General features: G+C 42.8%; 1 protein-coding gene across 1 annotated transcript; it reads right to left on the bottom strand.

The window, feature by feature from the left end:
- Nucleotides 1-1,317: 1,317 nt before the first annotated feature.
- Nucleotides 1,318-22,431, bottom strand: LOC311041583 (14-3-3 protein beta/alpha-A-like). The gene is made up of 6 exons (XM_084052014.1): nucleotides 22,273-22,431; nucleotides 16,538-16,865; nucleotides 8,241-8,364; nucleotides 4,898-5,061; nucleotides 3,751-3,846; nucleotides 1,318-2,554 (listed from the first exon to the last, which is right to left on the bottom strand). Exons 2-6 carry the CDS (start codon nucleotides 16,847-16,849, stop codon nucleotides 2,498-2,500), a joined length of 753 nt encoding a protein of 250 aa, XP_083908140.1. The 5' UTR covers nucleotides 16,850-16,865; nucleotides 22,273-22,431; the 3' UTR covers nucleotides 1,318-2,497.
- Between the last annotated feature and the right edge of the window lie 1,185 nt (nucleotides 22,432-23,616).

Below are 23,616 nucleotides of genomic sequence, written 5' to 3'. Positions count from 1 at the left end.
GTTGCATTATCCTTTTAGCATAACTTTTGACTGTACATTGCATTTAACAATTTTGTTAATAAACTATTCATCTCCAATCAATCAATGACTATGATTGTGAGATTACGCAAATACTTCAATTCCAGTTTTTATCATCAGTAAAGTAATTGTATATACAGTATATCTGCAGAAAGACAGATGAGGCCGGGTTGGTTGACAATACTGTGCCTTGTCTACTAGAGCAAACGCCTTTTCATCCTCCCTTTATAAGGATTTTTGTTGCTGGTGCTCTGAGCAGCATGTCAGAGAGAGAGAAGTCTGTTTAGGCTGGTTTTATGACACCATAGACAGTGGAGCCAGAGGGAAGGTCCCACCTTAAAGAAAATACACTGGTTAATTTCAGCTGATGGCCCAGGGCAGCTGTTTGGGTTAATAATTCACTCTTAAGTTATACGTTTCATCTCACACTATCGGGCCCACTTTGTGTCCAGACGCAAAGGTCTGCTTGTTTCTCTTGTGAATAAGATGTCACTTCATGACTCTGTGATGAGTAAGGATTTAATAAGTGGTATTCAGCTTGACATTCCTCTGTGGTTGTACTTTGTAGTGTCCTCCTCCCACATCCTGGACGCATGGCAGTGGGGCAGACACACCCAAAGGACTGCATGGAAAGGCTGGGTTTCTGGGAGGAAAAGTCAGAGTGCTTTCTCTCCTTCCCCCAATTTTACATGTTGTACCTTGACTGACTTGTTCCACTTCATCCTTAAAGAAAAGTGTGTGTGTGTGTGTGTGTGTGTGTGTGTGTGTGTTATTATTCAGCAAATGGATTACTGTATGTAGGCTTTAATGTCCCCGGTCTCTGAAGGTCAGTGTCTTCAAAAGTGGGTCTGCCTGCATACTTGTAGGTTAGTTGTTGAATCTATCTAGCCAGTGGTTTTCAGGGAATAGCCTAACGTAGCTCCAGGATGACACTTATTACAAAGGCACAAAAGTCATTACTGACCACTAACAGGAGAGTGTTTCCTGTAGATTCTGAATCCGAGTGTAAGATGACTTGCTGAGTCTCTCTCTCCACCATAATGACTCACTCATTCTCGTCCAGACAGTGATTCACAGAAACTACAGCGGCTGAGGGGAAATGGCCGCATGCTTTAAAAGCACTAGATCCAACATTTCTTTCGATGCGTTTGATTGGTCTTACAAATATACAATTTTCTTCAATGCCCAACATTAGAGATCTTGGATATGATTCGAATTGGCATTGTTTACTAATATCGTAGGACCAGGATATAAACTGAGGTAGATTGAAACTCATAATCAGTCAAAATGGACAGCATCAAACTTTTAAATTATCTTTTTTTATTCCACATACATGAAATTACATGTTTCCCTCCAAATAACAGTTATGTTTGGGTGTTCTGTATGAAAATTCCAAAGACATGAACAAAGTTAGCCAGCCCAACAACGACCTCCTTCACCTCTTCTCTAACTACTTAGCCACATGCAATTTAGGCAAGTATCAAAAGAAAAAAGGAAAATCAAAACAAATAAAAACCTTAATTGGAAAAAGCAGTAACTAGATAAGCATAATGGGAAAGAAATCCTTACTGCTCTGCTCATACAGTGACAGTAACAAGCTTGTGTGCTCTTTTGTTCATAAAAGTTTTCTATACCTCGTAATTGATACATAGAAATACAAATGCAGGCCACCCAAAAAGAGGAATAGAAAGTTGAGCAAGTGACAGTAAATGGAATGTAACCTTTCTGTTCCAACATAACCTTGCCTGCTGTCTCCAGCGCCCTCTAAGGCTTCATTTATACTTAGTTGCATGACCGTGTTGCACGACAAAAGTCATTCCTGTCGAGCGACGTGGTCATGCGGCTAAGAATAAATTAGCCTTAATACTACCTCCACTGTCCTCGTTTCCACTGTCGATTCTCTAGCTAAATACAGACTAAAAACTGCTGCCTCCTCAGATACGAGGAGCCGACTCTGATGTTGTGAAACCACAGATGTATCATCAAGCGATGGTGTCAATCAAGCACAAGACTGTTAACATGAGTAGACACAGGTACAGTACAACTGTTTTCTGACTTAAAAATTCAACCTGCTGCAGTTTGCATGAGTTGAGAACTTGCCCCCTCACCTACCGCATGTATAATGTAACACCCCTATTGCTCCCACACTCAAACAAACCCAAACAAAAAGGTCAGCAGACAAGCGCCCAACCCCAAACACACCTTCCTGATACTAATCTACCCACCCCCCACCCCGTCCAAGGTAACCCTCCCACCCTGTAACTCCAAACCTACAACCCCCCTTCCGACGTACAGTAACTACAAAATAAGAAATAGTAAACCAAAAGAAGTGAGATGTCTGGTGGTGAGAACTAAAAATGAAGAGATGGAGAGAGCTGGACGACAATGATGATAATGAGGTGGTCTCAGTGTTGATGATGAAGATGAGCCGGGACAATGACAGGCAGACAGGGACGACTAGGGGGGGTGGGGTTCCGTCTCAATCCCTGGACTCCTCTGCATCCTCACCATCACCCTGGTTATCAGAGGTCCACAGCTAAGGAAGGACGAGGAGAAAAGAGAAGTGGGAAGCGAGGGGTAAAGAAGAGAAGTTACCAACACATTAGCAACGATCACTAGTGTTATAGCTGTAATATACAGTATATCAGAGTTCAGAGAAAATGTAATAGTCATTCCTACGGTTTTAAAACAATTTCAGGTTTTTAACATGCCACGGAAAAGCTATGGCACAGGTGTAAAATAGTGGCCCACAGGCCGATTAGACTACTTGGCCTCTGTACAGTATGTGGCCTACGGGATGATTTGGGGAAGAAAAATACGTACAACTATTTATTATGCATCTGTACAGCGGCTACATAACAGACCCCACTCTCTCGCTCTACCAATGTCTGTAATCTTCTACACTGCAGCTACTTGTGTGTAGGCTAGACCTACTTACACTTAAACCCTACTGAGTACAGGATTTCCAAGCTCTACATTTATCTTAGCCAAAAATAGCCCATCTACAACATGTCGCAACGCGATGCGTTGTGGCGCGTTATGAGCTTGTAGATTATTTTTGGCGAATGTTCAACCCCTGAGTAGGGATGCTAGGGTTCAAGTGGTGCTTCCAGCTTGGCCAGGCACTCCAACGACCACAACCCCCAGTCTGTCCAGCACCTCGAAAAACTTAGCTTAATTTTTCAACTATACATTTTCTCTCCAATTTAGACACCAATTCCTGTACACTGCAGTCCCTGTTGCTGCCAACACCGACAGTGACAGCCCGCGGAAGGTGTGGACAACCGCACGCCTCCTTCGATACATGATGGCATCACTAGCCACTCTTTTTCAATTGACAGTGAGGAGTTTCACCTGAGTGCATAACGCTACCCCAGTTCCTACCTCCCTCCTGAACAGGTGCGCCAAACCACCAATAGGAGTCGCTAGTGCAGTGACGAGGACAAAATCTCCTGCCGGCTTCCTACCCATGATCACTACCAATTGTGGTCGTTGGAGTGCCTGGCCAAGCTGGAAGCACCACTGACTGTTAGCGAACTGGTGGGTGTGTGTTTTTACCTCTACGTCATCTGGGTGCATGCATTGCTAAGCAACACCTAGCCCATATTGGCGCAATAACACAGAGCTCTCGGCCAATCACATTGCTTATTTATGCTGCAAAATGAGATGGGCCTCAAGTGTGTTTGGAAAATTGTGCTTATGTAATCCACAAAAAAAAGAAACTCTACTTACTGTCAAATTGTCTCTCAGTAGCTGCATGATCAATGTACTGTCTTTGTACGAATCTTCACTCAAGGAGTCAAGCTCTGCAATGGCTTCATCGAAAGCCTGGAGGAACCAAACAGAAAATACTGTTAGAAAAGCATTTGTTTATGCATCAACATACAGGTTGGTATGAGTATGAACTGTTTGTCTTTGTGTATAGGCTGCCTCTTTTGTGGCCTTGTGCATTTTGTATATAGTCAGTTTAGTTGTACATTTAAGAAATATTTTTTATTTTGGATCATTAAATACAATTCAATACTAGAAAAGTGTGCTCCTCGGGGCACAGGTCTCCGCCAGGCCAGGTTGCCTACCCAGGGCCTGCAAACTTGGTCATAGCCATGGCTGGAATAGGACTTGTACATCTTGATCACATGACCCCAGACCCCAGAATGTGTACCGATTTGTGTGAGTTTTGGACAAAGTCTATAGGAGTAGTAGCAGAAAGTGTGTTTTGAATAAAACGCCCATAAGTTGCATCATGAGCCAAGGAAGCCAGGGGAAAAAGATGTTGCTTGTACGACCTACGGTTCAAGAGTTATAGGCCAAAACATGAAGTGGGCTGTTGTAGCGCCACCATGAGGAGATGTGAAAAATTTGGGATGGAGGTTCTTCCTTGGCTTAATAGGAATGTGCGTGCAAAGTTTTCCAGCAATCAGGCGCTGCGTTCATGATGTGTGTCATTTTGTGTAAAACAGCCACCCCCACAAACTTTGGAATCCAATCATAGCCAATCGGAATGGAATAATGAGAAATGTGACAGATACATCTTGATCACATGACTACAGAGATAAAGTATACTGATTTGCGTGATGTTTGGAGAAAATCTGTAGGAGTAGTAATAAAAAAAAATCTTTAGCAAAAATTGGCCTCCTGGTGCCGCTATAACAGGCCATTATGAAACATTTAGGGTAGAGTTTTTTCCTTGGCCTCTAGAGAGTGTGTGCACAGTTTTGCACTGATCGGTCCAACGGTACTGAACGAACACACAAACAAACAAACAATCACAAGGACAGACCGTCGGGGGCGAAAACATAGTCTCTCGGCCACGCCTTCGGCCTGCCGGAGACAATAATATTAATGCCATAAATATACCAACGTGTTATAAAGTCATTACCGTCTTGGCCAGCTTGCAGGCCTGTTCAGGCGAGTTAAGGATCTCATAGTAGAAGACGGAGAAATTGAGGGCGAGGCCAAGACGGATGGGGTGCGTGGGCTGCATGTCTGTCTTACTGATCTCAAAGGCATTCTTGTATGCATCCTGTGAACTGCTAATGATGGCTGAGGAAGAGAAAATACATGTTAGTGGCCGTCTCATCTACCAATTTACATGGGTTGATTGCGTACCAAAGATTTCCTCATAATTCAATTCATACAATATGTGTGGAACAAAGTCTTGCATTACATTATTATATTCCAATTACAAAATATCTCTTGCTGCTCAACTACAGTGGGCTTAAGTATGTATATTTTATTCATATAGCACTTCTCACAGAGAGAGATCTCACAAAGTGCTTTACATTACAGTGAAAAAACAAAACAAGCTATTAAATTCATCTCAAGCAGGACAACACCACAAGTTGTTAGTAGAGCGATGCAGTGAATGCTCAGACTGTAATGCTCAGGAGGACCTGTGGTGTAAAGCCCAATTCATACTTCTCCGTACAATGGAATTGTGCGTAAAATAAAAACGGACCTCCAAGCACACAATGCATCACGAATGTGACATGTTGTGAGCTTGGAGATTGGCTATTTTCAGCACACGACATAATCATACCACAAAGTTATAAATCAGGCTTTACTCAGTGAATCATCCAGAGTACTACCACCAGCATTTAGCAGTTGCCTTGGAAACAACTAGACAAACAGACTAAACAAGCAAGTTTATAGTTTATGCTTTGGTTCTTTAATGTGTAACACTTTCTTTCTTAAAAAAGTAAGCAGACAATTATTAACCCGGCAGAGACCTTGTGTGGGAGGGAACAAACATGAAACAAATGTGCTGACATTAGCCTAATTCAATGACAAAACATTACATCCCCCAACAGAACATCTCCATTACAAAAAGAGGCATGATGCAATCATGACAAAGTTTGGAGGAGCTGGCATTCTCAGTTGGGGGTCAGAACGGTTTCTCTGTAACCAAGAGACTAGGTGTGTAGATCTCTTCCTCTCCTGCAGATAAACACAATGGGCTAACTGTCTGTCTGTTGGACACAAAAGGGAACTGAGCCTTGTGTTATTTCCCCTGTTCCCACATTACACTCTAACTGGCCTCCCTGCTTCCTTCATCTCTGCCACCCCATTCCAAAGAGGAAACAAACAGAAACCGTGACGACCTGACAAGTAGGGTGACAGTTCCGAGTGTACATGGCATTTATGGGCAGACAAACTATCGAGTCTATCACCGTTCAGACACGCTTGTAATGAACATAGTAGTAGCCATGCCCAAAGGATCACTTAACAATTATGACTAGCAAGGACTTGCTGCCTACCCATCACTAGAATACTGTGTAGAAACGTTTCAAAAGCGTTAATGACTTATCCTAAATGCCTTGTGGAGATAACTGATGACTAATCATATTGACATGTCAAGGGACACACCTCTCTATTCACAAGGCCTCAGTTTCAGTTGGGTGTGGAGTAACAAAAAACGGAGCTTGTTGGGGTTTTCAATTCAAAGCACAACAGCTCCGTAAGATCATGAGCTATGCCTTTAATTTGATGAACAGAAAGTAATGAATCACTCCAGGTTTTTGGGGGCATAATTGCACAATTTCCAAGGCTAATTAATTCTCTATACATTAGATGCAAATGGTGAAACAAGTCAGCACCTGCTCTGCTCTTACCAGGCAGACAGACAAACTGCAACCCTGCTGTAGCACACAGGAAGCAGTGGCCAAGACCGCGCCCTGTTCCCTGCCTCGCTCTCCTCCTGGGGATGAGCGGTTGGCAGCTGTGCTGCCATTTCTGCAAGGCTTGTCGGCTAGCTGATTTATTCTGCGTTCATGACTTGGTTACTTTGTATGCATGTCTGACAGCCTGGAAACCTATGGCGTCATTTTGACATGGTAGCGTATGGCAGCAAAAAAAAAGTGGGGAAACCACGCAATGCACAAAACAAGAAATGTTTGTTACAGTCATGCTGACAAGACAAGCGCCAAGAAGCAGTCTGAACACAAAAACAGGCTTGGTGTAGCAGCAACTCGATAGCAACACATTTCAAGATTCCTCAGGCAGCACATTATGGCAGTTGCCATACCTCAGGCTACACTGAGCTTAAAAGAAACATAATTTTGTGTTTAGGATGGTGTGACCTCAAAAATCCCCAGAAAAGACGGTTGGTCTGAGCTATTTTAAAGTACGTTATTATGCCATGTTCGCTATACCCTGCAGGCAGCTGCTGTGGGTCAAGGTAAGTGAGTGATACCGAAAAATAGAGAGAGCTCCTGGCAGCTAATGTTTGAATATGACTGACTGACTAGATAGACAGTGCTGTACTTGTAGACACTGACAGGCTATTATGTTCTGTGAATTCCTTGGTTGGCTGGCTGATCGGGTACCTGTAGGTTTGTGTGACTATCTCAACTATATGGCAGATCTTTCTCTTGTCCCACTGTTCCTAAGATGTGAACATTACCAGTCTGTTTCAGGAACTAATACAACTCCACTGTCGAGTGTACAGCTGCAAATCCAATCCAGACACGCTTCCCCTATGTCATCAGTTCCTTTAGTAGTTTTCTGGCGCCATATCAAAGTGTGATGGGAAAGGGAAAAGAGGAAGTGCATATGAGCGCGCACACACACACACGCACAAACACACACCAGTCTTTCCTACCCGTGACTGAAACATCCTGTGGCAGTCATTATATGAATGGATGAGCAAGAGATAGTGGGCTGAAACTAACCAATAAGGAAGCTTTTTGCTGCCAGATAGATTATAAATCAATCAACTGGTCCTGTGTGTGTGCATGTGTGTGTGTGTTTGGGGGATTTGAAAATGTACTAGGTTCTCCATTAAATAATCTCTCGGGTATTATTCAACAGCATATTGATACCATTATCCGTTCAAAGGACACAGCCCAACATAATTCCCAGTTTGTGCAGTAGATGCTCTCAACCAGTTTGTAGGTCCATCTAAAAAGAACAAAAAGCTGCAACTATTGCTACACTTTTATGGATCCCAGTGGGGAAATTGGTCCTCTGCATTTAAACCATCCAAACTATCGGGAGCAGTGGGCAGCCAACTTGCTCAAAGGCAATTCATGCCAATACTGTAATCTGTTGTGAGGTGCCAATGTCACAAAGCTGATCCGGATACTAAAGTGTTCATTTAAAAGGATCTGGTGCGATAGGCAAGACCTGGCAATTGTAGCCAGTGTGGATTTCAAAATATTTCCTTAAATACACACACACACACACACACAGCTAGCATAAGAGGGACTTATGGTACGACTTACTGGCCTTCTCCTCTCCGACAGCCACCTCGGCTAAGTAGCGGTAGTAATCTCCTTTCATTTTCAAGTAGAAGACTTTGCTCTCTGCTGGAGTGGCGTTGGGAATGAGGAACTTGTCTAGGAGACCCTGTTGTGGAAGACATACAGAGGACAGAAACACACAAAAAGGACCCTCTGTTAGAAAACATGCACATTTTCCAACATCCTCCTCCACCTTTTCATTTATTTACATGTGGCTTGTATGGGGGAAGGGGGGATGGAAACGCATGAAAAACAGAGACAGAAATCCTATCACAACTGTAGACATCAAAAAAAGAATAGAAAGTGTAGGAGACATTTTCAATGACGCAGAAGGGCAATTTTCAGACGGTAATACCAGATGTTAAGTGGTCGGTTCTGTATTGGCTTGTTAACTCTTCCATCCATTACACATGATAGCAGTGCTAGTTACACAAACACACGTGTAACCAATATCATCACAGCTAAATAAACTAGAAGCTTCAATCTTAACCAGGCCTGGTTAAAGCTGTAGGGAGATGCTAGCTACCTCCGATAGCCTCAGGGCATGGGCTTTGGATTTTGCTTGGGCTGCATCACAGATGCTTCAGAGACCTCCCTGGGGGAGGGGGTGAAAGAGAGGAGGCTGAGTGTAAGAGCGGGTGGGAGGTAACTAAGGATGGGGGAGAGACTGACGGCAACAGAAAGTGTAGGAGGGTGGATGAGGAGAGAAAGAGAGGCGTATGGATGGTGGGAGGAGCAAGAGGAGTGAGTTAGGCTGTTGAACTCCTGGTGAGCTTTCTGAGTAGAACTAGGTCACTCAACTAGCTCAGCTAGGCTCTCCAGTGCAGATCCCACTAGCCTGAATAGAGGCGAGCAAAGAGACTAGAGTTGTTCCAATACCAGTATCGGAAAAGCTGCCGATACTGCTTTAAATGCTGGTATCGGCGAGTGTGCCAGTCTTTGCCATTCCGATACCACGTCATTTATCACATGATGATATTTCATTTATAGCCATATTTTTAATGCTTCAGTTGATGTTGCATGACTGTTTTATACCCTTACTGTACTATTGACATTATTTTACTAATTTATAGCTGCACTTCTAACAATTATTAATGGAATTTTGATTTATTCCTAAAGGGCCAGATCAGGTTTGAACCTTTTAATTTCAAGGACCCCCATAACTGTGACTGTCGCCACTCTGCAGTTATCGATTGGATTTAACATTAATTTGTTTTACAAGCACAAATTTTACCTATCATTTTATAATGGACAATTTACTTTTTGGGGAAGTGGGTAAGACCTTTGGGCAAATAGAACATGACCTGTACTTGCCCGTTGGGCAAGTGCCTCCGAGACCTTTGTGTCAACCCCTGTAGATATAGAGATTCTACTCCATCCCTCTAGCCTCATAATAATAATAATGAATTGCATTTTTATGGCGATTTTCTAAGAACTCAAACTTACTCAAAGAGCTTTATGTGCGCTTTAATGAACAATGGTTCAATCATTCATTCATACAGGGGGGGGACATTGGGGGGTGAAGCGGCGAACGGTCAATGCCAGCGTCCTCACTTTTCCCAAATTCACACACCAATGGTGGCAAGCTAGCGCCGACCGACTCATTGGAGGCAATGTAGATACTACTCTAACATCCCACTAGCCTGCATAGAGGTGAGCAAAAAGATACCGACATGTTGGGGCAACTGCTGGGCCTCAGCACCATTCCTTTTTTTATCCATGTCCAACATGATCCCAGCCTGCATTTACAAAAGTCATGAAACATCATCTTTGAATTCCAAAGCGCAGATCTGATCATTGGATGGTTTCAAGAGGAGCGATATGGAATCACGAGGATATCAGATCTAAGAGCCAATACACATCAGACCAATTAATCTGACCCAATATGACCCAAAAATATGGCATCGGTTGGGTTTTAAACATTGGGGTCACCGTGCCCCACACCACGTTCCCCACATCATTCAATCCAACACACCAAACACTGACCGTGTGGATCAGCGGTCCAACTTTAACTTCCAACACTATGCTTTCAGAGAAGTTCAACTTCTGTATGATTCTACAACCGGATATGTTTTTTAAATTTTCCCATGCAGAATAAAAATAAGGCAGGGCTGATGTAAGAGCCTGTACTTACACAATGCTTTTAGGCTGCCGTTGGGGAGCAGCCAAGTGTTCCAAGAGCTGTGTGGAGAATTGGGGCACCGGCAGAGGCAAGGCTAATGACAAGCAGCACGATGACAGGAATGCATGCACCGGGTGAAATGTACAATTTCAGTTATCATACCCTTGACTGAAATGCCTACATATAGGTGTGCCTATTCTGAGGCATTTGCCTTGGGATCATGGTTGCTGTATACCAGACATCATCTCTACCACAGACAGACAGACAGAGAGAGAGAGACAGAGAGAAAGATGCAGTGACAAGAGAGCAAGGTTCCATTTCCCTTTCGGTTCTTTGCTAGGGTGGGAGTGACTATTCCTACTTGGTACCTTTTACTCATTACTTGTTTTAACTTAAGTTTGTACTCATACCCATCTGCAGTTATATCATCCTGTGTTGTCACTGTGTCATTTGTTTTAAATAAAACTAAAGTGTGCTTAATATATCCTGTACCAGCATTACTACCAGCATTACTAAGCGCCAATCACCTTAATAAAACAATTTAAAAAAGACAAGAGAGCAAGGAAAAAAAGGGAAGCCAAGACATGAACAGGGTGAAAGTGGGAGAGAAATGAAGGCTTAGTGGGTTTGGCAACACTTAGTCATGTGCCACTCCTGCAAGGAGAAAGACAGGGGGAGGCCTTTGAAACGATTATTTCTGTCCACCCAATAGAAATGGGTCATATTCTATAATAGGTCATATTCTTTCTGCAGTGCACACTTCAAATCCAACTAGTGTCTGTTGGAGGTAGCGTCACATAGGCTAGGCTACAAGCTCTCTGGTATGCAGGGGCAGCGTGAATGTTATGTAACACCAATATGCCGTGGAGAGCATTACATTACACAATAATGTCCTCGAAGAAATAAGGCACATTCCATTTAAAGTAAAAGCAGTGGTGTTCCACGATAGCCACATATAAAGCAATGTTAAACTGGAGTCAGGTGGTAATGATTTGGTTTCATTTATAAATCTGATAAATCTATCATATTATTGAATTCAGTTCACAGTTCATGCAGCCATTACAGTCCTAGAATAGAATACTGTTGCTTGTTTGCACAAGGAGTGCGTTCATTCGCTCCAGATGATATGGAACACATGAAGTGAGACACACCTTAGCTGTCAAAGCAGACTCTGAGACAGATTGCACCATTCTCTCACAGGTAGGTCTCAAGCTAGATGGGAGAATTAGAACTGACAACTGCTCAACAACTGCTCAACATCCAGGAATCTGTGTGCCATTTCCGCCTCCCTGTATGTCAAGCCTGCCCACACAAGCCCCTGGGGGGTAGAAGTGGGGGTGGGTAGTGAAAGTGACCACCCCCATCCCTTTTCCTCCTCCTCTCTCATTCCTCTCTTGTTACTATACATCGCCTCCTCTTCCCCCACCCATTTCACACACCGTTTGATCATTTTTCCAACATTATCTTCCTCTGACACAGGTGCGTCCATTCTTACCTAAACATTGAGGGCTCATACACTTATATCTTTCCACTATTAAATGAATGAAATACCAGATGCACATCACATTGAGCTTGTTGTGAAGACAAAATAAAATAAACCAGATGAATGTTGTTTAGAATGCTGCTATGCTAGTCTGAGATAGGAAGTAACCTTGTCCCCCCCCCCGCTCTGTCCCCATGAGGCTGTGCAAGGCTGAGGTGGAGGTCAGTGGCCCAGAACGCTGGTGGCTCAGCTGCTGTCATTATGGGATTAGTACCCAGTGACTCAATAGGCCATATAATACAGAGGAGAGAGTGCTTTAGAATAGCATGGTGCCTATAGAATCTACATTATACATTTTCATTTAGTCGAGGAAAGTTATAAAAATAGAAATTCTAACAAATAGTCCCTTGTTCTTATTTTGCTAGCTGACCTTTTTTGCTGGGCTCTTACAACACGCATAGTGAAGCAGGGACGCCAATAAAGTTACAAGACCATCAACTGTCAATGAAGAAGAGGCACCTCATGGCAGAGTAGATAATGTCTGGTTGACCACCTGCTTTGCTGCATAGGTCCATTTTTTAAAAGTGGGGAATGTTTTACAAAGCCTGAGCAAAAAAGCTCATTCTGTAACAGCCTCTGTAACAGCCTTTGGAACAATGGTCATTAAAACAACTGCTCCTCATGTAGAGAGTGACCCACCATAAAAGACACCCACAAAACATAGTTGCCACACAACCAAACAAGTGTGCACCTTTTTCAATAGAAAACGAGTGACAATTTTACAGAGTCATTTAACATACATACAGTATAATTTAGGCTTTAGAAATACTGCTGTAACCTGACTGCTGGACCACGGATGGTTACCAAATCAGTTATCATCAATGCAATGGTCATCAAATTCTGACCGGTGCATTATTCTTCACCTAAACATGGACTCAGGAGCAATGCTGGGATTGGCTGCCACTAGACCCTGTTGAAAGAACAGTCTGCAGACAGGGTCTGAATAGTGTATGCCTTCAGCTTTGGGTCAAGTTGCCCCTGTTGCCTGGCTGTCTTCCAGTGTCACTGGCTGTATAGGACACATCATCCCTTCACACAGACTCTCCATCAGGAATTAAACGGCAGTATTATAACGGAAATACAAAATAAAACAAATGTTTTTCCCTTTACAAGGAGTGCAACACTTTGCATTTCAAATCACAGCATAGGGGTACTGGCAGTGAAAACCTAAACTAGGTTAGCCTTCTCTATAGAAGAGTTGGGTTGTTCATACTACTATGACTCAAGGGAGTGGACAGCATTTCTCTACATGTACTTTCTGCCTTGTATGAGGTAATGCTTTCACCGTTATCTCACATTCCCTATCTTCCCCTGGAGTAAGAGCATGCATCACCTGACTGTACCAGCCAACTTTGCTGATCAAACAAGGAAGTGTCTTTTCAGAACGCCTATTGCGCCAGCAGGCATAATGAGAAGGGACCACCTGCGAGTGTTACCAGGCTCAACTCACACTCATACATTGCTAATAACATGACTCAGTTATACGCAGAATTGAGCATAATTTTAGAACATTCACTATTGGGCAGGTGGATATTAATGTCTTGCATGATTCTATTGAATCTTAACACCACTGTTGACTGAGGGGTAATGGATAGTGTTTCTAGATAATATTCATTTCTCACATCCTCAGGTGGTGTGTGATTATGACAACACAAAACACAGTATGCTGCAAGCCCACTCTATTGACGGAAACGAATAGAATTTCTCACATTTTGCCCATTCTCCCCTTACACCGGCGACAAGTCTTGTGGGGATTCATCCCCCACATTGGATTAAAAATAGAGAACCCCCATCTATTGTGACACATCTCATTCCCACTCCAGACACTCATCTTCCTCTTGACTCACTCTCTCTACATGGGAACAGATGAGATGAGTAACGTCGTAATAACCTATAGGCTGGAGGCCATTGCTCAAGACAGGTAATTAGAAGAACCAGCGAAACTTCTTTATCTAGATTACTGTCAAACTCAATACAGGAACAGATAGAGGGCAAACGAGGTTAAATAGCTAGTTAAGAGGTATGGGGCACGCACACTGCCTGGAAGGTCCAGCAACCTGTTGTTGACGTAACCGACACCATCAACCGGCTGAGTCACTTTAGGAACGTCTGACTTAGTACTTACTTAACCCATTAACAGAAGACCTGAGGCCAATTCTACAAATGCCTTCTAAATCTGTCAATCTCACACTTTCAAGTTTTTCAAAAATACCAGATGTACAAGCTCGCAGCGCGGCACAAAGTGACGCGCTGTGAGCTTGTATATCTGCAATTTCTGAATAGCCAACGCAAAAATCTAAAATGACACGGATGCTGTGCCGGTTTTAATGGGCTAAGTCTTACTCTTTAGTCACCTTACTTCTCTTCAGACAAACTAAGGCCTTGGTTACACCAGGTGTTTGGGGGCAATTATTTGACTACAACTGTTTAGACAGCCGTTTGTCACATGGACATAGAGACAAACAAGGCTCTCTTGCAGCCCAACTCATGTCAGATTTTGTTTCAACCACACATACACATGACCACTTCCTTAGACAATAACAAGGAAATCCGGTTTCAGCTGTAAAAACAAAACAAGCATCATGGAGACCAAGGAGCTTGTTGCTGGTTGACAATAACCTTTGACCAGCGTTGCCATCTCCCTACTAAACAGAAACAAAAGGAATCAAAAGTGCCACATCTGGACAAAAGCGTGCCTTGAGACTAGGTCAATGGGGAAAATACTGGCCAATATACGAATTAGAGCAGGGTGGATAATCAAGGGAATAGAGATACACCAATGACAGCTTGCTGGAGCTTGAATCTCATTGGTTGCTTCCACAGTTGTTCACAGATTGTAGTCATGATTCACTGGCCTATCCGAACCTGACCAGACTGGGTCTGAAAGAATTAAAAAATAATAATATTTGGCAGTAGATGGGGGGGGGGGGGGTACAAGTGTTGTGTCTGCCACCCATTCACACTACAAGATAAATCAGAGCTGACGGTCAGCCTCAACTTGGCCCAAAGTGTGACTACGAGCTTAGGACTGATGAAATGTTTGCCTGAGGTAAACATTCTTCATCGATTGGCCCTGCTCCCTCCCTTCAGACTTTTAAACCCACGTTCATCTAAAACAGTCCCAATAAGTCTTCAACACATTAATAGATGTTGAACGACATCTATACTGTGACTCTTGCCACTTACTTCATTTTGATCATCCAACAAAGTGGAGTAATTCAACTATACTTTGATCCAAGTAGTTTTTTTCCCTTCCCCCAGCTTGCACCTAGAGCACTGGACCCATGTTGAATTCATTAGACTATGTTGAATTTGTAGATCAATCGCTAAAGATTAATTCATTCATAATTTAGCTTAGCTATAATGAAACTTAAAGGGAAACCGATTGACACTGAAACCTTGATTCCTTTGTTCTGAGGTGGGTTCATATAAATCTACAGTGTTTCCCCTATATGCATTTAACAGCGGCACGCCACGTCGCCACCACTCCAGGATTAGCCAGCACCACAGCAGAATTTGTATGAAAACACTTATTATTCTACACAACACCATCATTCAATGCAGTATGAATTGGCATGTATTCTGCATAGTCTCCTGTGAGACTGCTCCCCCTAGGGTAACACCTTTCTATGGGTCACAGGTTTAAATGTATGTAACGGCTGCGACCATCAGCTAGAATGTTTTTTTTTGTTTTACAGGTACAGTTTGTATAGCTTTTCTAACATGGTTTCAACGTGTATTTTGCAGTTCATTAGTAGGATGTGAGTTAAGTTGAAGCTTTGGGCTTCTTTCAATAGCTGTCTATTAAGACAATTTGCAGAACGGCTTATCGCTTCATATTCAGGTCAATAACATTGCGCTTAACTGACCATTGCAGAATATTAAATCAACAGTTCGTTTGGTCAAAGAAACACCATTGCGCGATGGAGCATTAAGGTTACAAACAATATCATTTGATTGGAATCAATGAAATATGCAAGGAAAGATCTGTGAAACATTTGTAAAACCCATAATGCCTACAAAAATGGAGAAGCCTTGGTATTGCCCATACAGTGTTTTGCCTGGAGGTGGTTCACAGGGCCACTGTGACTCTGCGACACAATCTCAAAGATAACTGACTTCTTATTTTGAGGGCAAAAATAAATATTTTTCAAATTGCATATATAAGGGTTCAGCGCCGCTGCAACAGCTTCATCTTAGGGGAAACATTGAAATTTATATAGTGTGGGGAAAAATACCTAGTCTGTGTATTTCTCTCGCAAAATGCAGATACACCTGTATCACAGGTACACATGTCACAGGTACACCTGACCTGTGACATGAAATGCCTGAAGACAAAAGGACGCGTACGCCTGATATCACGGGAGAAATTCATAGAATACATAAGGTATGTTCCCACACTAGATATGACCTCCTCCTCATATTATAACAATGGGATTTAGGTTCAAAATTGGCAATGAATCCCTTTAAGGTAGGTAGTGCAAAGTGCGAACAGGACTTTAAAAGCAGGGTACACAACAGGCGGTCAGGCTGTGGAGACACAGAGTCTGTTTGCACAACCCAATAGTACTAATAAATATTTAATGCATTTTTTTTCATTTCAGTTAAGCTCACCAGCACGTCGTTGCAGATCTCCTTCAGCTCCTTCTCGATCTTCTCCCGGTACTCCTTGGCCATGGCCTGCTTTTTATCGCTGCCCTCAGTCTTCTGCTCGATGCTGGACACCACACGCCATGAGGAGCGACGAGCCCCCACCACATTCTTGTACGCCACCGACAGCAGGTTGCGCTCCTCGTTGGACAGCTGGGCACCCTCCTCTGTCACTGCCTTCATGGCCGCCGCCATATCGTCGTAACGCTCCGCCTGCTCCGCCAGCTTGGCCTTCTGCACAAGCTCCTTCTGCACCACTTCCGTCTTGTCCACCATGGCTGCTCACTGGAGGCTGGGGGTGCAAGCAAAGAGACATTAAAAAACAAAAAATGAACAAAAAAATAGGCAGACAGGTTAGGTGGTCACACATTTTCATCAACACCACCAAAACCAAAGTGATGTCCATAAACACCACCACACAGGCATGCATCTCCATGCTTGAAGTCGTTGACGACTTTGTGTACTTGGGAAGTTTGATTAGCCAGGACAACACTGCACAAAAAGACATCCAGTGCAGACTTGGACAAGCACGCAGCACCTACACAAGACTCCACAACATCTGGAAGTCCAACACCAACAGCCTCAAAACCAAGATCCGCTTATAGACGAATCCACAGACGCGCTGCCTGTAGCTGCCTGTAGACGGCCATTGCTGCGGTGTCGCGTCCGCGGAGCGTTGACACCGCAGCAATGGCTGCGCGCAGGGCAGCGCGCAGGGCAGCGCGCAGGGCAGCGCGCAGGGCAGCGCTCTGTGGATTCGTGTATATAACACCCTGGTCAAGCCGGTTCTATTATATGGGGCTGAGTGCTAGCGAATAACCAAGTGCGACATGTCAGAGTAGTCAGCTCTTTCCACAATGGCTGCCTGGGGAAGATCTGCCGTATATTCTGGCTCAATAAAATATCAAATAAGGAACTCTACACGAAGACTGGCTGCCGAGACGTGATCACAGAACTTAAAGGAGGAGTTCACCCAAAAAACTGACTTACTTTATATCAATTGCACGCCCCATGAAGCCTTGAATTCATGGATTTATTTTTGTTTTTGTCGCATTCCTAAGCTAATAATTTGATTCCCGTCTCCTATCGACTAATGTATCCGGTAGGAGACACAAAGTAGATTCTTTGTGTCTCCTACGGGAAATACACACGGTCATCAAATTGTTGGCTTAGGAATGCGACAAAAACAAAAATAAATCCATGAATTCAAGCCTTCATGGGGCGTGCAATTGATATAAAATAAGTCATTTTTTGGGTGAACTCCTCCTTTAAACACCGTCGTCTAAGATGGCTTAGACACTTCGAATGCCCCCACAGCGGATCCCTAAAGTGGCCCTCAGATGGACACCACCGGGGAAAAGGAAACAAGGCCGACCTAAGATCACCTAGCGCAGAACTATAGACTGAGCTGCTGCAGATGGGTCTCTCGTGGGGCAAGGCACAACTGGTTGCCAAAGACCGTGATAGGTGGAGGAACATTATCGATGCCTTATGCCCCATCGGGGGCGAAGAGCATAAGTAAGTAAGTACACATTTTCTGGTTGTTTATTATGGCTTCTGAAGATCACTCATGGCAATCATTTCCCTGTTGCACGACAAGATAAGAGAACTATAAAAGAAAAAGAGTAATTACCTGAGAATAAGATAAATAAAATGACTTCATTTCCACTTAGTTCACAATTACTTTTCATCTAGGTACAATAGGGATGAGGAAGGAAGGAAACAATATCTAAAGGGGATGTGCACGCTATTAATAAAGCCTGAGTTATACTTCATTGCAGGAGGGTGTCACATACTGAAAAGAGCCAAGCTTGTAGATCTGCCATTTTTGGTGCACTGGTGCCCATTGCCCACTCTTAGTATAAATCAGGCTTAGAGTTTATTGTTGTAAGAAGCTGGCTGGAATGGGCACTAGTTTTATGGTCTCTCTCTAGGCCTTGTAGTTCCTCCTCCCAAGCACTTCACTGCTTTAACTAACTATACCCATTGGAGAAGTATAGTAAACAGAGGAATTTAGTTACATAATGAGGAGCGATCAAACACATTCCATGTCTTCCATGCTTTTGTCCACCACAGGCCAGTCACAAGAAAGGGGAAGGAATCATTATTGTAAAACACAGAAGATGCCACCCTTCCTAAAAAAATAAAACTTGAATCCATTTTTAATGGAGTTTTAGGGTTGTGTCTTGTGGCTTTTTCTATGCAGCCAAGAAATATTTCTTGGGGAAGGACTATTCGTGGCTGTGGCAGAAAGAGAACAATTAGTATGGAGGATTTGCCATATGGTTTAAGCAAAAGAAAGTGATTGAAAATAGAGAAAGCGTGTAGAGGAACAGAAAGAAGGAAAACGGGTTTGCATTTATGGTCACTCACAGCTCTAGGACAGACTAGTCACTAGAGCAAAAGCTGGTCATATTGGCAGCTCCCTGTCAGGATGAACAGGATGGAGCAATGCTAGCTTTCTGGGCCAACATGTTGGTGCCATCCCTGCCTTCCCGCTGTGAGAAAGAGGCCAACAAGCATTAGCATCAATAGCAGTAGTAGTGCTGTCAACCTTGTGTTAACCATTTTCATTTGGGCCCGTAGTGGAAAAGTGACTCAATTATTGGGGCCAAGCAAGTGAAAAAGAACAATATGCCTGCAAGAGCTAGTGTGGTAATACAATAGTAGCTACAATGTTCTGTATAGGAAAATCTAATAAAAGTAAAAGAAAAAATCTATTTTACAAACAGCTGCACAGAGCTAGTAACAATTACACTGCAAACACATTCTCTGTGCTGGATTATGTCAATGCCAAGCCTCCATAATAACCACATGAACCGAAGTGCCCCTATTCTGGATATGAGCATTCTACTTGCTCACAACAGTTCCAAATGCAAAACATGTTGATCTGCACATTTTGGCGAAGAGATTTGGTGTAGAGGGAAATTATGAGCAGACCTAGTACAGAATCCTGGGGGACCCTGGTCAAATAGGGTTTAAGTGGATAAGGCAATGCAGCGTTACCAACTACTGTAGGCCTGTGAAAGGTACCAATAAAGCTTTTAAATTAGCCTAGTTGTGGAATTCATGAAGAGAGAGGCACGTGTGTGTGTCCCTTCACACACAAACACACACACACAAATCATTAGATCAATAACTTACATCCTTTGACCAAGGCATTATGGCCAAAGGGCTTCCAAAGAATCAATCACTTATTTTCCATCCCAGACTGCATGGAAAGATTGCAAGAAAACTATGGGCCATGTAGTGAGAAAACAATGCACAAATTAATAAGAAATAAATATAGAAGGCTAGATTAATATCTGGACAGCTGTAGCCTTGACACAAGATGATCTTGGTCCAATACTAGGACAGCTGCAACTTTCTTATTAACTCATGTCTAACATTTTTGCTATTCTGAGAAAATGTAATGTAAACCGAGCACCCGAATAGTGTCACAAGCAATAAACTCAACATTATCTTAACAGTTAAGCAATACGATTCATCAATTTAGTGAAAGCATACTTTCTTGTAGTCTAATTTGAATATCCATCTTGTAGCCAAATTATCAGCACTTATTAGACACCTTACATAGGCCTTCATAACATCTAACTCAGACATTGCTTGTTTGAGTGTATCTGACCTGACTTTAACTAGGCATTTTACCAATGTGTAAAATGCCTAGTTAATGTCACCTCCAGGTGAGGCCTAGATGACAGTTTAGTGACCATTAAGACTTTTAAGACCTTTTTAATACCTACACAAAAAGGAAAGAAAAAAAACATTACTGCATTAAAAGTAATCAACACACTGTACTATAAAAACTGATCAAACATTAGCCAAATTGTCAAATAATATAAGAAAGAGGCAAACATTAGGAAAATAGCCAATCTACAAGTTCACAACGCCTAGCAAGGAGCTTGTAGATCTGCTATTTTCCCAATATGTATCTGTGGAACCGAAAATGTAATGCCTAAGCCTCAACTCCTACTTTCCAAGTTGAAATATGATTGTTTTTGGGGTGAGTCCCCAATTCAAATATGATTATTTTGGGGGGTCCCCAGTTCAAATATGATTAATTTCGGGGGGTCCCCAGTTCAAATATGATTAATTTCGGGGGGTCCCCAATTCAAATATGATACATTTTGGGGGGTCGCGGCCTGAAAAGGTTGAGAACCAATGCGGTATTGGATGCACAATCACATGCCAAAAAAACAAGCCAACCTTAGCTGCTCCCACGGCAAAACACGGACGTGCACTCATTCACACCACACACCACACCCATCTCTATACCTGTTGGAATGACTCGCCCCGCTGGCGGAAATGATTCATTTCAGACTAGTGGTATATAGATGCTAGGTCATTGTATTAAGAAGAGCACAAACACATCACAGGTTTTGGACTTCAGTGTGTCTCCTCACGTCAATCAATCAGATCATCCATGTTTTCAGCCACAAACACGAGTCGGAAAAAAACGGTTAAACGCTAAAGAAACAGCCAAGTCCTCGTGACCCGTTTCCAGCCTAGTGACGCCGACTAGTTCCTGGAAGTGAAGCGCTTCAAGCCAGAGAGAGAGAATAGACTGGACAACATGGGTCATCTTAAAATGATGAGTGTATGATGTTATGTTACGATGCCCCCCTCCACCGAAAAGAGAAGAAACCCCCTTAAAAACGAGCTGGACATGTCAATCAAACATTGATTTTATTTCCACAACGCAGCTCAAGAACAGTGTTGCCATGTCGGCTTATTATAAGCGACCTTGGGCTTCTTTTTCAGTGAAGTTGCTTGTCAAAATTGGTGGTTGCGGTTTAATGGGCTGGTTTCTAAAGTGTAGTTGCTTATTTAGGCTTGCTTCCAAAAAAAAATGTTATGATTTTTTAAAACCAGTGGTTCTCAAATATCGTCATAAATGTGTTGTTCCAGGGAGCATTTGAGTTATAATGTTTCAAAAATATTAATATTCCACATTTTATTTCAAGCTTATGTGCTTATTTGGCCTAGTTGCTTCTTTTGGGCTTGTTTTCCTATGCCTCTTTTCCTAGGTTTCTTATTTATCTCACAGAATATGGCAACACTGCTCAAGAAGCGTGACGGCCCAGCCTCTGAACCTGCCTCTCCCTCCATTGATTGATTTGCCATAATGTGCTAGAATTAAATCACACTTTGTCTCTCTGTCACGATTCAAGTATAAAATCCGACCATTTGACACACATTTAACATGACAGCTCCATGACTCCATGGGCAATGGAGACAGATAATTCGTGGCAGTATTTCCTAGTGATATTTAGTCCATCAATGCCAATGAAATAATTTCATTTCACAGTTAAGTCTGAGGATGAGCTAAAAATATTACTATATCAGAACCCCAAATTAATTAACAGAACGCACCTGTGTATTTAGGTGGCTAGTTTACGATAATAATCTAATCTAACAATAGCTATAGAAGCTTTTGAACCCTCAACCTGACACGCCTTCTCGTCTGCTCGCATGTCTGGGTGTTCCATCCATTTTGGTTCCAGCATTTAGCCGGAGCCCAAACTGTAGCTTAGCCATTGTTCTTGGACTGCCTGATTGTCGTTGCTAACACCAGTCACCCAGCTCTATTCTAATGGTTTCCCCATTAACACCAATCACCACAATAAAACACATGGCACTACGACGGTCTATGCAAGTGTGAACTACAAGTATCGCAAGGAATCGAGTGTTTTTCTTACCTGAGTAGTGGGTGATAGCGGATAGATCTCGGTCTAACAGGCTACAGCTGATTCTCTCACAACCCAGTCCGTCTGAATGTAATCCACGGGGTTTCCCTCCAATCACACCAGCCCAAAGCAGAGAGGGAGCAGGGGAGCCTGACGTCAAACGTTACCACGGCAACAGAGCACAAAACACTGGGTGTTGTAGTTTTTCTCCACCCTTTAGCGTGTAGTGACTGACTGACTGTCACTTATGACTCAGGTCAGCCACTGAGCCACAGTGATGGTTCACACACACACACACACACACACACACACACACACACACACACACACACACACACACACACACACACACACACACACACACACACACACAGTGATTTACGTGTTTATGGTTGTTTGTTTGTTCTGAGCCAGACGATGAATATGGGTGAATATGGTGAATATGGGATGGAAGACATTGGATTTAATCCAATGTCTTCCATCATTGTAATCGGATTACTTTTCCTACAACCTGACAATTGACTTGGCAACCTCAGTTGCTCTAAATCTAAAGGAAATCAAACTCAAGTAGCCTACTATAGACATTTATATTTTGAACAGAGAAAAACATAATAATCTATCAGAATCAGTCTATCTATCAGAATCAGTCTCTCTAGCATTATGCTTACAACAGGACTGAACAGGGCCTCTAGTCCCGGAACATTTCTGAACAGCTTACTTACATGAGACACTTATATGTGCTGGGGTCATATCTGCCTAGAACACACACACCTCTCACCTGTATACTACTAGGCTACTAGACAACTGGACTACTGTAATGTATACTATGCTACCCACTAGTCTTGTGTTGCCAGAAGATCAGAGATGGCAAAATTCAAGAGATTCAAAAGGGTTTATTTGTCAATCACTCATAGGTGCAAGCAGTGAAATGTTGGTGTGGCATGTTCCGCAAGACTTTGCTAACAACAATACATATAAGCATATGATAATAATGATAATACTGGATGAAATGAAAAATAAAACAATAAAAAAGGAGAATACAGATAATACAAAAATAAAGTTGGCATGATAGTAATGGTTAAAATACAAAAGTAGATTGAAAAATAATAAAGTTAGCAATAATGCAGATATAACCATGCATTAGCAGCGATGGGAAATGTATAGTGAATATGATCAAATGGCCTCAAACTCGGCATGTGTGTCCCATATGACCCGGGGTGTGCAGCAAGTCGGACCAATGGTTGTTGTCCTTGTTCAGGGCTCTGATAACGTCAGGGAGAAAAAACTCTTCCTTGAGCCACCTCAGGTGCTTGCCATTTTGCATCCTCACAAACAGTCCGTTACTGGGATGGTGTT

This window comes from Gymnoscopelus microlampas (genome assembly GCF_963454915.1).
Source record: "Gymnoscopelus microlampas genome assembly, chromosome: 3".
Taxonomy (NCBI): Eukaryota; Metazoa; Chordata; class Actinopteri; order Myctophiformes; family Myctophidae; genus Gymnoscopelus; species Gymnoscopelus microlampas.
Note: the sequence above shows the minus strand (reverse complement) of the source record. Positions and strands in the feature narration are given on the sequence as shown.

What these genes read in the sequence shown, in the direction of transcription:
- LOC311041583 (XM_084052014.1), bottom strand. Translation starts at nt 16,849, where the DNA reads ATGGTGGACAAGACGGAAGTGGTGCAGAAGGAGCTTGTGCAGAAGGCC. An exon ending in AGATCTGCAACGACGTGCTG is followed by an intron (nt 8,365 to 16,537) that starts GTGAGCTTAACT and finishes CTTCCACAACAG; the next exon opens with GGTCTCCTAGACAAGTTCCT. An exon ending in CCTGCAAGCTGGCCAAGACG is followed by an intron (nt 3,847 to 4,897) that starts GTAATGACTTTA and finishes TGGTTCCTCCAG; the next exon opens with GCTTTCGATGAAGCCATTGC.